The 15,511-nt window shown below is 33.8% G+C and overlaps 2 protein-coding genes across 5 annotated transcripts in view; one reads left to right on the forward strand and one right to left on the reverse strand.

The window, feature by feature from the left end:
* Positions 1-15,511, forward strand: part of kek5 (leucine-rich repeat, immunoglobulin-like domain-containing kekkon 5 protein) — an 884,967-nt gene that overhangs the window by 612,017 nt on the left and 257,439 nt on the right. The window lies entirely within an intron of this gene.
* Positions 12,401-14,283, reverse strand: LOC149373543 (uncharacterized). Its single transcript, XM_089596883.1, has 4 exons — positions 13,841-14,283; positions 13,572-13,747; positions 13,065-13,187; positions 12,401-12,483 (listed from the first exon to the last, which is right to left on the reverse strand). The coding sequence occupies exons 1-4, from the start codon at positions 14,281-14,283 to the stop codon at positions 12,401-12,403; spliced, it is 825 nt and encodes a 274-aa protein (XP_089453009.1).

The following is a 15,511-nucleotide window of genomic DNA, read 5'->3' on the forward strand; positions in this document are numbered from 1 at the left end:
TTTTTTCAGAGATCGTTTATTCAAAATAATGTTAGTGTACATATTTTTGTTTATAGTCCTATCATAAACGAACAAATATAGACTTCACAATACAAGCGTAAATGATAGATGGCTTCGCTTGGGCACTTAACTCATTACAATTACTGTGGTTGATGTTTATTTACTTATAATCTTTATATCCTGGTATTTTACCTTACATTTAGTGAAGTATGAAAGTAAAAATGTTATCTTCCTGAAAATCACTTTAACATTGTATGTATGGTTCAACGCCCCTACTTATATTATACTAGCAGCCCCCCGGCTCGGCTTCGCCCGAGACTTACTAAATGGAACACCGTAGTGTGTTGACATGTAACGTGGAACGCTTTCAGTTAGAAATTTTACATTTATTCCTGACACTTCTCAGAACAAAAAATCCTCTTATTAAAAACATATTTGTTCGCAATCCATACAGTTTATTTGGTCAAATAATAAGCTGTAAAAATTAAAAAAAATGTAAATATGCTGAAAAGTATCGTGCGTTCCTTATGCCATTAAATAATCGTTGGCCCTGAGGGGCCGTTGATTTGCAGTTTCTTCCATATAATTTAAGAAAAGGGCTATTTTTTAAAGCTGTTAAGATTGAAAACTCCTAAATAATGTATTTGAAAAAAAAAATTTTTCTTCTCTTATCTCACAATTTTATTACTACAACCACAAAGTCCTGGAGCCTAATCTCTACATTTTCTATAGCCACAAAAATACAAATACATTTTCTACTTATTTAAAAATTTGAATTTAGATCTTTAAAGATTCAGGAGATTACTGTGAGGGTAAAATAAAAAGCTGATCTCTTACGTAATGGATTCTTTATTAGTCGATTTTGATGCTGCTGTTTCAATCTCGATAAATTTTTTGCATCAATTTCTTCACGCCTGAAATTGTATTTATTAGATACATTTAAAGTTTTTCTTCCAATTCACCCTCTTGCGACTTTGGGCATGCTTAAAACTTTTGTGACCCCTAAAGGCTGTTTTCTGTCAACTTTGTTAAGTTCTAATATATTTGTTGGCAAGGTAGTTCGACGTCCGGTGGCCCTAAAAAAGACCAGTGAACTTCTTAAGTATACTCTTTCGTGACTGAAGTTAACAACAATTGTGACTACCTGGATACCTTAGGGTGATCTTCTCTAGCCTGCTGTTGAAGCCCCATACTGATCGGGAGAAAAATTACAAAGTCCGAAGCTTTGGGGCTAGTTGTAGTGCTCTTTTCTGACGTCTCCTAATAAAACGTTGTAGACGTTGGTGTCTAAAGCACTTTTTTTTTGCAGACTCAGTTGTTTTGATGATCTAAGGTGGAGAGATTAGTAGAGATTGGTTCGTGATGCTTGATCATAGGAGACTCCCGTTGGCTCAAGTTTTTTTTTCCTTCATAGCTGTTAGGTTCGCCCAGCGCAGATCTTGGAGAGGATCGGTGATTCCTGGTGGAATGCTTAGAGTCGAGAGGGTAATATAGGGTCGTCAGTCATCGGGATTCCCAGCCTTGCGACAAACAACTCTGCTCGTGACGTCTGCCAGTTAATGACTGACTTGGTTTAATAGTGGCCAGCTTTAAATAGTCTTTTAGTTGACGAATCGTCTACAGAAATTGAAATAAAAATGTATTTGTTGGCTAGGTAATCTAAATTTAGGTGGCCCTTGAAAGGACCGATGAGATTAATGGTTAAGTAGGGAACGTAAATGCTTACATTGGCCCTGAAAAGGGCCAGTGGTAAAATTTCCAGTCATTTCTTATTATTATTCTTGATAATGGAGAGCCAGCTGCAGGTAGCTTTACTCTTACCCTTGGAGTCTCTGTGGACGGAGACCGTACATGAGGACGGTATGCAACTGATCAAAAAATATCTTGTCTTTGGGTTGTTCCCCGGATCACCAACCGCTCATCGTTGGGGACACGACCACTGAGAAGGAAGCCGTTATGGCTGCCCATGCCCCTCAGGGCTGTTTTCCCTGGCTTACATTTGTAGTATAAAATTCTCTGACGGCACCAGGCTAGATTGTGGTACGGCCACATAGCTCTAAAGGGTTGGAGCAGGATATGCTCTGACTAGACACGTCTCGTGGTACTCCACCGGAGATTTCATTGGTTAGAATAAATTTCTTATTAGTGGCGTTTGTCAATCCTGGAGGTTCAGGGTGATAGTAGACCTAGATCATTTGCCCACTGGATAAGAGCGTCGTCGGTAACCGGGATACCCAGCTGCACGACGATCATCTATATTCCCAGTGCTGTTCGATGATGGTGGTAGACGAACGCAGAGATTTCCCCGACGCACTAGCCTATTATAACCACACTTACATAATTATGTTGCAGGTAGCTTCGATTTTATGTTGACGCTACCTAGTGGATCCTACTGAACTAAAGTGGAAAGCTAGCGTATTTTTGCATAACTTTGAGCTTACTTATTGCTATTGTTACTTAATTTTTCAAGATAAAAACCATACTGAAACCGTCTAGGAAGTGTCAAGAATCAGTATGCAAAATTTCAGCAAAATCAGTTCAGTAGTTTTCGCAGTTAGCGATTACAACGGTTTTAGTGACTTTGCTTTATATATTATAGCAGCCCCCCGTCTCGGCTTCGCCCGAGACTTACTAAATAAAACACCGTAGTGTGTTGACATGTAATGTGAAACATTTTTAGTTAGAAAATTTTACACATATTCCCGATACATCTCAGAACGAAAATCTTCTTATTAAAAACATATTTTTTCGGAATCCATATAGTTTATTTGCTCAAATAATAAGGTGTAAAAATTCAAAACAATAATTATGCTAAAAAGTACCGTGCGTTTTTTATGCCATAAAATAATCGGTGGCCATAAAGAGCCGTTGATTTACAGTTATTCCCGTGTAATTCACGAAAAGGACTAGTTTTTAAAGCTGTTAAGATTTTAAACTCCCAAAAATTTATATTGAAAAAAATTTTTTTTCTCTTATCTCACAACTTTATTACCAGAGCAACAAAGTCCTAGACCTTAAACCCTACATTTTTTATTGCCACAAAAACACAAATACATTTTCTACTTATTTAAAAATCTGAAGTAGAATCTTTAAAGATTTCAGAGATTGCTGTGAGGGTACAATGAAAAGCTGATCTCTCACGTAATGGATTCTTTATTTGTCGATTTTGACGCTACTGTTCCAATCTCGATAAATTTTCTGCGTCAGTTTCTTGATGACTAAGTAAAATTGTATTTATTAGATACATTTAAAGTTTTTCTTCTAATCCACCCTCTTGCGACTTTTGGCATGCTCAAAATTTTTGTGACCCCTAAAGGCTGTTTTCTGTAAACTTTGTTAAGTTCTATTATACTTGTTGGCAAGGTAGTTCGACGTCCGGTGGCCCTAAAAAAGACCATTGAGCTTTTTAAGTCAACTCTTTCTTGACTGCAGTTAACAGCAATTGTAGCTGACTGGATATCTCAGGGTGATCTTCTCTGGCCTGCTGTTGAAGATCCAGACTGATCGGGAGAAAAATTACAAAGTCCGAAGCTTTGGGGCTAGTTGTAGTGCTCTTTCCCAATGTCTTCTGGTATAACGTCGAATACGTTGGTGTCTAAAGCACTTTTTTTATTTGCAGATTCAGTTGTTTTGGTGATCTCAGATGGGGAGATTGGTTAGTGATACTTGTCCAGTGGAGGCTGTCCTGTTGGCTCAAGTTTTTTTTCCTTTATAGCTGTTATAGGTTTGCCCAGCGCAAACCTTGGAGAGTATCAGTGATTCCTGGTTGAATGCTTAGAGTCGAGAGGGTAGTATAGGGTTGTTGGTCACCGGGTTTTTCAGCCTTGCGAAGAACAACTCCGCAGGTGACGCATGCTAGTGAATGGCTGACTTGGTTTAATAGTGCCCGTCTTTAGTTAATGTCTTTTAGTCGACGAATCGCTTCCGGAAATGGTAATAAAATTGTATTTGTTGGCAAGGTAGTTTACACTTAGGTGGATCCTAAAAAGAACCGAAAAAATTGATGGTTAAGTAGGGAATGTAAATACTTATAATGGCCCTAAAAAGCGCCAGTGGTGAAACTTCCAGCTATTCGTTATTCCCGATGATGAAGAGCTGGCTACGGGTAGCTTGATTCTTACCCTGGGAGTCTTTATGTACGGAGACTGTGATGGAGGGAGGTAGCGCTGCTGTTCAAGGATATCTCGTCTTTGGGTCGTTCTCCGGATAACCAACCGCTCATCGTTAGACGGGAACATGTGGGTAAGCGCGTTGGGGACGCGGCGACTAAGAAGGTAGCCGGTGTGGCTGCCCGTGCTTCTCAGAGCTGTTTTCCCTGGCTTACATTTGTAGCCAAAAATTCTCTGACTGTACCAGGTGGAATGGTGGGGCTGCCACACAACTTTGAAGAGTTGGTGCAGATTGTGCTCTGGCTAGATATGTCTCCTGGTATTGTGCCGGAGACGTCATCGGTTGGAATGACTTTTTTTTCGATCGCACTTGTCGAGATTTAGGGTAAATGGAAATATAGGTAGGTCCTTTCCCCTTAGAGAAGAGTGTTGTCCGTAACTGGGATATCCAGCTGCAGGACTATAATCTCCATTGTCTATGCAGCTTGTTTAACTGCCGAAGCACGACTGCATCAATTATTAAGACGCTCTGGCCTATGATAACTACACTTATTTAATTTTGTTGCAGGTAGCCTTGATTTTATGTCGACGCCACCTAGCGGATTTTACTGAACTAAAGTGAAAAGCTGGCGTATTTTTGAAAAACTTTGAGCTCATTTATTGCTATTGTTATTTAATTTTTTAAGATAAAAACTATACTAAATCTATCTAGGAAGTATCATAAATCAGTGTGCAAAATTTCAGCTAAATCGGTTCAGTAGTTTTCGCGGTTAGCGATTACAACGGTGTTAGCGATTTTGCTTTATATATTAGTAAGATATTAGTAAGACTAAGAAATAGCAAAGAACAAAAATGAAGAAAAAAAAAAAAAAACGGACATTCACTATTCTGCGTCCTTAAACCTATCCTACTACTTTACAGCAGCCCATTGTGACTTAAATAAAATTTTTCATATATTTTTTATTTTTTTATTTTTTTTACAAACTGAGTACACTAGAATTAGTTATTTACATTTATTGATGAAGCCAGCAGTATTTCGGATTGTCTCTCAATTTATCTTTTAAGTAGTCTTAATAATCTTGATAATGCGGTGCTATATTTGATCACTGGTGGGAAAGCGCGTTACCAATTTCGCCATCGAGGTCTCGGTGACTCCTCTCCTTAATTACTCGCATTAGTACTTACCCATTTATAAAATTAGATTAATTTATAATCTTCTTGTATACCATCTTAATATTTAGTTTCAAAAAGTTTTGGCAGATTTTAGCAGATTGGCATATTTTTTATTTTGATGCGTACCAGGTATACTACTCGGTAGGTACATTATAGCTGTGTTACTTTAGATGTAAAGTATTTCAGTGTCACCATAGTCCCCGTTACATGAGTTGATGGTGGCGTTGATAACGAGAGCACTGCAGAACGTCTCGTGTTTCTATCGATGCATTCGTGCGTGAGCGTAAAAGTGAGTGAAAACACGTGCACACAGTTAGCAGTAACTCGGAGTTAATTTAAAATGTGGTCTGTTAAGCCAGTGTATCTTCACCAAAAACATTTAATCTTCACTCGCTGTAGTCTCGAATAGTGCCCATTTATCATGTCGACGTTTAATTGGTCAGTGGCTAAAAACAACAACCTTTTAATGGACCTTCCACAATACTTACACTTGTAGCTATATGCACACGCGTACTCAGATGGATAGATGGAGATAAGCGAGTAGCATCTACGTGTTTTGTCAAGTCGTGGGTCACTTTGTCAAACCACCCTCCGTTTGTCAGTGGCGAGGGAGCGCAGTTTTTTGGGCTGATGGAATGGACAGATTACTGAGGTGTTCGTATGTTCAATACATCGTCTTCTCTCCCGGGGGCTTGAAGTGGCATCGCTTGGTAACGTTGACTCATGAAAGTAAAAATACTTATCGCTATGCATATGATGTGTGAAAATCTTTAATGAGTTTCTGATTGTATACTATTTTGTCACGGTGTAATGTGTACATAACATCAAATCTGATAAATATGATAAGTTAATTTATCCAACGTGATCTTTCATAAATGAGTGATTCTTATAAGACTGTTTACCTATTTGTTACCAAACTGGTTAAAACTGATTATATGGTGTGTTTAGAGCGGTAAAACAGAAAAAAAAATATTTTAAAAGGAACACTTTAGGCTCAGGTGTGTGATGGACTATTTTGTAATATTTCAATATATTATATACACAATCCATCATGAATCATAGGGAAATTTGACCATCCATGAGAAATTTTGGTCTTATTTAATATTTAAAGTCTTATGCCCAAGAAGATGTAGTGAAACTGACCATTGAAGTACCCATGATGCAAAACTATTTTTATATTCCACAGTATAGTGTTAAAAAAAATGTTGTCCAAAATATTGGTCCTGACAGCTAGGCAGTTTTAACACAATTTATGCTGTTGCTTCCAATAAAATTATTAATTTTCTTATTAGATAAATTTAAACCTGTTTTTGTAATTTTTTTTTTTTAAATGTATTTATCATTATTATTATTATTATTATAATTATTATTATTATAATTATTATTATTATTATCATTATTATTATTATTATGATTATTTTTTATTTTACTTTTTTTTCGACCAATAAATTATTCGTTGTTTATGCTCGATGAAAGTAATAGGATGTTACACAAAGGCACCGTCGACTGAAAAATAAATGCACCTGCTAGAGGCTGTACACATACCTTCTTATGTATATAGGCTTCTATTAGAATCTGCAAGAATAAAAAAAAGCCCTGTAGCAGTGCAAGGAGGCACACTTAAGTGGTGCAAAATGCAGCTGAAGTCGCCAATTTTAATACGGCTTGCGCGCAAACGTGCACGACACTGTTATTATTTCCCCCTCTTTTCTAGCTCACGCTCTCGATATTAGAATTCGTATCATACGGCCAACCAGCGGCATCGATTCGCCATGACCTCTTTCGCAAGCGAACGAATTTCGCAGGGCCCTATACTCTCCGCTGCGGAAGCGCAGCTTGGTAGCACGCAAACAGTTCGTAAAGTTGGGCAACAGCAGCAACTCCCTTACTCCCTTTCTCATGCGCACAGAGCCTCCAATTCACTGGCCGCGGGTATGCTAATGTCGACGGTGGAATAATGATTTTCCGTGCATGCAGCTGAAGAGCAACATAAGTAGCCCAAGAGCGTTGAAAGAAAAATACGTGACGCTAGCGTGGTCGAGCGTAGCTTGACTTGCACCACTTTCCACTGACACCAACGCCTCAACTTGTTACCTCCGGGCAGTGAGTCTAATTATCAGCCGCTAATTTCTCATGATTTACGGCTCTTGTGTCTTGACATCAACCATGCTCCCACTTCTTCCTGTGTTCTTGCCCCTCCCCCTTGCTCCAAGAATGGAAAATACTCAATGGCCTCGATTAAAAAGCCATAACTGTGGGCCAATAGTCGTAATGGTACTCCAAGGCAAGAAGACCAAGAATAACGCTATTCTCTGTCTCATAGGGTATTTTATGGGTATTATATAATTCTTGGAAGGTAAAGATGGGGCAGCAATAGTATACATTTGTACATGGTTGCTCGTGCTTATAATTTTTGCTCGGCGACATTACGTTTTTAGGTCTTACGCTGCAATAAAATGTGCATGCTTTTATTTTTTATTTCACGTATTCATTTTTCTTATTTTATGATTGCTGTTGTTGTTTTTATTATTTTGTTGTTGTTGTTTTTGTTGTTGTTATTGTTGTTGCGCTCATATTTTTTGTGGGATGAAAATTTTTTACGTCTTGTACCTTTAAGTATTTATTAATTATTATAGCCATCTTTTCATAGTCAAAACTATTATGTAATTTTTGTGGAAGTAATTTGACAATTAACAGTAGGAACTTATTAATATTCCGAGGTTTTATTGTAGTTTTAAAGATTCTTGTCTGGTACACTTTATACTTTGATTTATTTTTTTTCTATGTGACTGCTATTAAGTATCTTATTTCAGTAACACATCTTTCCAAACTTTTAAATGATATTTTAGAATTTTTCTAACCAAGTTTAGAAACTATAAATTTATTACTTTGTATAACCATATTAATGAATTCATTGCTCATGAGTATCTCAAGCGACGTTATTAGTTTGTGGTCATCTTAAATGTAAACTGAGTCGATGTTATAAGGGAATCTATTTTTAAAAGTCCAAAGTCTGTAACGGCAAAATTAGGTTTTCTAACCCAAATAATTAGCTCGTGTTTTCAGAATTATAATTTTATGACTTTAAGAATGAAACTTATCTGGTAAAAGCAATAAGCTATCGGTTCAGTAAAAGATTAATTTCTAAAAAATATTAAAAAACTTACTAGAACACTTAAAATAAAGAATAAAAATATATCAAAACAGCAAGAAAAAAGAAATCAGTTAAAGTATTTAAAAGTGACACGTAAAAGTATTTAATAATTATTAAGTAATAAGGTCGTAACATAAACCTTTTATTTACAACAATAATCAAATTATTCTTCCATCTTTTAATAATTTACGTATATTCATGAATTTCGTTTAGTTAAGCTCACCAATAAATTTGGTTTTAAATCATCTAAGAAAAATTTATTTGTTAGACTATCTACTGACAGTGTGATCTACAACAGTTAAAACTTATTTATCTGCAATATGCTTATTTCAAGTGGTAATAACAATATGCATCTCATCGGATGAGATAAAACAAAAGTGCGTCAAGTTAAAATAAAGATATATATGAATAAAATGGTTAGATTATCTAAAATATACAACCTAACAATTTGTTGGAACAAACATTTATAGAAACATTACTATATCTTTATTGTCAACATTTGTAGTATAAGAATACCAAAAGCTACCAGTACTTGCAAGAGAGTATGCTCACGCTTTTTTTATGAAGGGTTAAAGTTGTTACCTAATATACTTTTATGTGTTTCTCATTAGTAATTATGAATATGTGTATTTTTAAAAAGAAATCAAAATTTTTAGCAACATTCAATCTGCTTCACCTTTAATTTCAAAATAACATTCTTTCAAGATTTTTCTGATAGAACTCATTATCCATTGGTGTAAGTTTGTAAATATCAAAGTAAGTAGAAAGTATAAGGTTATCGTTATTGCATCCAACATTAACCATCATTTCTTTTGTATATAGTATAGCATCAATAAAAATAGATTTTTGATTGCATGATAATATTGTGTGCATAATAAATTACACCGATTATATGAAAGGATTCATTTTTAATGAAATGTCCTCTCATTTTAAATGAAAGTATAGAAGATGTGCATCAAGGTTTTAAATTAAACTGATATACTGTGAGGGATCTATTTTATCTGACTCTAAATCATTTCTTAGTATTTATTACAACATTATTATATACGAATTTAAGTTAATTAAGGGAGAAGTATAAATCCATATTTTTTTAAAAAGATTACAAAGAAAAAAGACAAGCAGAAAACATTTTGGATATAAGCAAGTAAAGAAGAATGCATTAAAACTTAACAGAAGACATGTAAAAAAAATAAACTTGTTGTTCCTTGTTATGCGCTCAGAAATAAAATTAATCTTGTAAAGTCATATTGGTTATGTAAAGATTAAGCTAAGTATAAAATTGAAACAGTGTTGATAGCAAATTATGAAGAATTGTTCAAAATGATTCAATGACTGAAGTTTTGTACCAAGTTCAGTTTTCACTTTTCGTGAACAGAGAACGCTCATTAGATTTGTAAAAGCCAAACTCTATTTTGAAACGTGTAAATAGATGTGAAACATTAATAAATTATGATAAAATAGATAATCAGGTAACATCACATACAGATACATAAAATAGAAGTCACTTGGTCATTTATAATCTTTACGGTTTTATTTTTTTGACATTGAAGCTGTTGATTTTACGAATTCTCTTCACTCTCTTACTCTGTTTGATATTGATCCTTATCATGACAGACAAACAGTACATATAACAATTACTACATGACATGTTGCATTCAATACTATTGGCGATTCTCATACAGCTCGGACTCTTTGTGTTTCAACTAAATTTAGTGGAAATTAAGTAATGCAGTAACACCTTGACAACGATTTTGTCGCATTACTAAGTTTCTCTTAAAAAATTTGAAAACTTACCTTGTGCTCCGTTGTATCTTATTAACACTTTTCTATCTTGCAAAGTCTTTGGAGGGAGAAATCCTTTATTACTTAAATTCTCTTGCAAACCATCTGAGCAAATTTCATCATCGTTTAAACATTAGTTGTGTAAGTACTTCAATATTCAAACGACAGTGCCGGCTTAGCGACGTTATTGCATAAAATAAGTGAGACAGCTCTAAAGGGGCAAGAATAAACTTGTCAAAAGGTTTTACTGTAATTAAGTAGTTTGATTTTTCTCTTAAATTTAACGAGTCTTCATTTACAAAGTCCTTAAATCTTGAAACTACTACAATTGAACTTTGATTACGAAAACTTTAATAAAACCGATGGTTTGTTCTTGTCAATTAATATTACAAGTTTAGTTAAAGTAATAAAGATGTAAAATAACAAGTTCTGGGTACTTACGTAACAATTAGGACTTCATATCAAATCAACCAACCACCCATCTATTCCTGTGTCGTGTGACTCATGCGTAAATAAAGCTTGTTTCAATTTTAATGATATAAGGATTTTTTTTTACTGCATAAAAATCAGTCTAGCTAAAAAGAAAACATGTGGGCAACCCCTTTTGTTTCTCAAGATTCATAATGTGTCTGTGGCAGGATAGCTTGTCAAGAGATAGACGAGTGACTCGCTCTATATTGTTCTTTTCTACTCTAATACCTTTCTTCTACTGGTTCTTGCTCTTCATATCCGGTAGCTTTAGATTGTCAACTCTAGCTTACTGAAATACGAGTTTATCTTTCTCCCCAACCTCTCCTTCCTTTCTCCCAGCACTACCCTGTCCTTGCAGTGTTAATGTTTGCACATGACAAGCACAGTGAGACGAGTAATAGCAGTGACATCATTCGTGCTCGTTCGAATACAATTGCGCTCGGCTGTACACGCCGCACAGCTGAGCTTTGAACCGAGTGTGTTGAACAAATTATTATGGTAAGCCATTTGCGCGGAATAATGATCTGGTTATAGGATACAGACGACTAATTTGTGCGCGACGCTGTTCGTTGTAAACAAGAAAATAATCATCGAAGTTGTATTGTTTTATTGTTTCAAAATCAGCAAGATTACTAAGTTCCTATAAAATTTTAGTTATAATTTCAGTCTTGGATTAGTAATTCATTTGCACTTTCGTATTGCATTTCATTACACTGCTGACAACTAAGGCAAATGGGAAGATTTTTACATTAGCAGGATCTTGCGAATAGTCCGAGAGTAACAGAGTAAGAGTCCTTACAAAAGTAAATGAAGTGACTGAAGTTTAAACTAAAACCTCGACTATTTTACGTGTCCAAAAGAAAACCGGGAAAATTTAGCGCCATTCTACAATGTAAAAAAGCAGCATGCGGCAGTAACTGGAACTAAAAGGTAAATATATATAACTAGAGGCTAAGTATACGGATATATTTCGTACTCAAATATACGTGTTGCACGTTCTGGTCATTACATCCATTTTTATACGTATACATGTATGTTAAAAAAAATTTTTGTCCTACGTAACTATACAAAAGTACCTTTTTTTTGGGCGTTATGGGGAATTTTTGTTTCGTTCTGTATTGCACGACCAATAATTTGTACATATATTAATACGTATATCATAGCAAACATGGAAGTACTTAGAATTTGCGAATGTATGTATTTTATGCACGCGCGTGCTCGAATACGTAATAATAAAATTTTTACAATTTCAATATCGAATTCTTAAAGATCTATTAAAATTAGGTTTGATCTAATTTTCTCAGTTTCTGCACTGAGAAAAGTGGTATCGAAAAAATTATTATAAGTATAACAAAAATTACTATATTTTTTAGGAAAGCTGAGACATACTTGCCGTATTATAATAATTACTATTTGACATAGTAAATTCTGAGTATATTAAATTTTACTATGTTGGATAGCAAATTTTGCTTTCGACGTAAAATAATTTTTACTATGTTGGATAGCAAATTTTGCTTTCGACGTAAAATAATTTTTACTGTGTTGGATAATAATTATTATATTTTCAAAATGGAAAATAATACATTATCACTCTATTAATTATATGATTAAATTAACTAGATTATTAGGTGGGGATTATCGATTATATTAGTCATGAGAGTAATATTATTAGGTAATTTCATTTTATGTTTGAAAGAAAGAGAAATTCATGTTAGAACAATTGCACCCACCGGGATTCGAACCTCCAACCTGCAGCTCCGGAATTCGGTGTCGTAACCACTGGACCACGCTGACCTGTGTTCGTATCGATAGAGTAGATATGGTATTGCACATACGTACGTATAATATAAACAATTCTTCAATAATAAAAAGTTATCAATATTACAATATCTACGGACATGGACGCGAACATTGTATAATAACTACTCCATTTTTTTTTATAAAAATAAACTTTATTCAAATTGCCAGTTTACGTCGTTACAACCTTTAAATCCAATTTTCAGGAACATACTGATAACCATTACACAATAATACTGAATACGTTATACAACAGTTAGTTAAATCTTCTTCTTCGATTTTACTCCAAATAAAATCATTTGTATCTGAAATTTTGTATGCTTGCAAGTTTTCGTCGTAAAAACAATTATTAATATTTTTAGTTATGTATACGTATTTTTCGGAATAAAACAAAATTGTATGTAATATTTGGAACAAAGGTCCTGAAGAGGAGAAGCAAACAAGAACCGAATTTGTATTTATTAATTTATCATAATAATGTATTGAGTTACAGTAGAGGATATCTTTCGTAGTATTGATTAAATATTTGTACGGATGATAATCTACAGGGGTAAGAACTTTCTTTCTTCTATTAGTACATGCAAAGACTGAATTTTTAACTTTTTTGTTCATAAATCTATAACTTAAATCTAGCTGATGTTTAATTGCGATAGTTTTGTTAATATTAACGCGACTAGTCGTTCGTTTAGAAACACTTTTTCCTTCGGAATTTTTACTTTCAAATCTCATGCAACTTATTTTCCACAAAAAACCGAACAATTCCATGAGACGAGGATAATGTAGTAGAATGTGGTGTTTTGGCTTAAAACTATTTGGCACAAGGTAAGTTAATAAAGATAAATATTCATAAATTATTATTTCAAAAGCTTTATGAGTTTGGGGGTGAATTTGATCACTAATTACAATCAGAACGATTTCTCTCAAAAGTAGGTACAGTTGCCAATACTCGTCATTTGTATCGGGTATTAAGGGACCTATGATTAAATTTAAGTTTCTAACTAAGTACAACATCTCAAACGATGACATAACAATGTATCCATTTTTCAGATTATTTTCTTTTAATTCAGGTGGCCTATTTACATTACCCCCAGGACCATAATCGAAACCAAGAACTCTCATGTTAAACTCTTCCAAAGAAAAAAGTTTTTTTTCATATATAAAATAATTTAAAATATGTGCCAAGTCGTACCTACATACACTTTCTATAATATCATGCATAGGGTCCGCGGCGATATTTTTTGTAAAATAAAAACCGTGAACCCTATGCAAAATACATTTTTCTGTTATTCCAAATTCCTGTGGATTATTTAAACTTATATGCGTAGCATAATTATTATCTGTACGGAGTGTATACTGGTTTTCAAGCATAATATTATGTTTTTTAGAATTATCAATTAAGCAATGGTGGCAAAACTTTCGTGCATTAAAGCTTTCACAAAATCCCAAGATCGCATGTAAGCCCAAATTATCGGCTACGAATAATGATAAATCAAAGTATATTCTTATTTTTTGCGGTATAAAAATATCTATGCCACTAACAATCAAATTATTCAATTCTTGAATTGCTTGAGAAAAAACAAGATTATTTTTAAAAATTTTTCTATCATTTGAATTAAATAATAAAAATAAAAAAATATTTTCTAACTTTGCTTCATATTCACTCGGAAGTACTGGACATTTAATATACACCGCTCCGGTTTTAGATACGCCTTTATGCGTTCCTAAAGGATTAATATTTTTATAGTTGTCAAAATACATAAGAAGAGGTATAATAATTTTTTCTTTCGTATTGTGCATTTTTGTTTTCTAATACTGTCCCTGCACGAAATTAGTTATAACTCCACAACTCGAATTTAATTTTTTGATATTTTCTAATGTCTCGTTAAAAATGTTTGGTAATTCAAAAAAATTTTTTTTAATTTTTCCGAGCTGAATAAATTGTACTGTTACAGGTATATGTACCAAAGATAGAATTCCTTTTTTTTTTTTATATTCTTCTCGTTCACCTATGTGAATAGAGATTGGCTCTATTTACATATTTTTTTTTTTTAATACCGTTAAACGTTTAAATTCAGTATCAACAAACGATAAACATTCAGAAACATTATCAACCAATTGAAAGCAGTGATCTAATGTTTCGTTTGATTTTTCGTATTTTCTTTCCAGCTCTTTTTTTAGTGCACTATTTAATTCGAATATATAATCTCTAGTCAGTTTAATTACACGATCACTATATTTTCTTGGGATATTAAGTATACATATATCTGAGCAATATTTTAAAGAAATATTTTCTAAAGATTCAGTCCAAGGAGAATCAATTTTGCTAATATTAGTTTCTTCGCATTCATCATATAAAAAAGAATCATCAGAATCACTGTCACTTGATTCAAAAGAGTCGTCATTTATGTTTGACTCTGAAAAAGAAAAGTCTTCGGTACAAACAATTTTTTCAATCGATGCATCGAGATTATTATCAAAGAGAAAACCATATTTTTGAATGGTATGTTTTTTAAAAGATAGACACACCGAAAAAACTCTATGACAAGATTGAACTAAACATGGAAAACTACTGCTCATTTCATGAAAGCGAAGAATATGATGGAATAAAAAACTAAAACTGGAAAAGATAAGCTGACATACGAAACACCTAAATTCATCCATATTCACACACTATTTAGTAATGTATTTTTTATATGACCAACAATTACGTTTGCATCGACTGGTAAGCTGTCACAATGTAAGTCGATACCTAGTACGATTTTTTGTAGAAAAATCCAAATAATTTTTGTAGCCTGTGGGTACTCGCAATCTAACGTGAAAAAAATTTTCAAAGCCAATGATATTGCTTCCATCGAAGTAGGAACTTCAAACAACTTCTCATTTACTGCTACGTAGTACTTGTTTACGTCAACGACCGACCCAACTGCCACTATAACTGGTTGAAATGACTTATACCTATTACGGAATTCACATAAGTTTGTAAGAACATGAGTGTCTGACTGAAAAAATTATAAAAAAATTAGAG

The sequence above is a fragment of the Copidosoma floridanum genome, unplaced genomic scaffold (genome assembly GCF_036245765.1).
Source record: "Copidosoma floridanum isolate Cflo_tuat_1 unplaced genomic scaffold, Cflo_Japanese_pri ptg000030l, whole genome shotgun sequence".
NCBI classification, from domain to species: domain Eukaryota; kingdom Metazoa; phylum Arthropoda; class Insecta; order Hymenoptera; family Encyrtidae; genus Copidosoma; species Copidosoma floridanum.

Coding starts and splice junctions, on each gene's coding strand:
- LOC149373543 (XM_089596883.1), bottom strand. CDS start 14,283: ATGCACAATACGAAAGAAAAAATTATTATACCTCTTCTTATGTATTTT. Junction 13,188..13,571: donor TTTCGATTATGGTCCTGGGG/GTAATGTAAATA, acceptor AAAATTCCGAAG/GAAAAAGTGTTTCTAAACGA. Junction 12,484..13,064: donor TAAAAATTCAGTCTTTGCAT/GTACTAATAGAA, acceptor ATACGAACACAG/GTCAGCGTGGTCCAGTGGTT.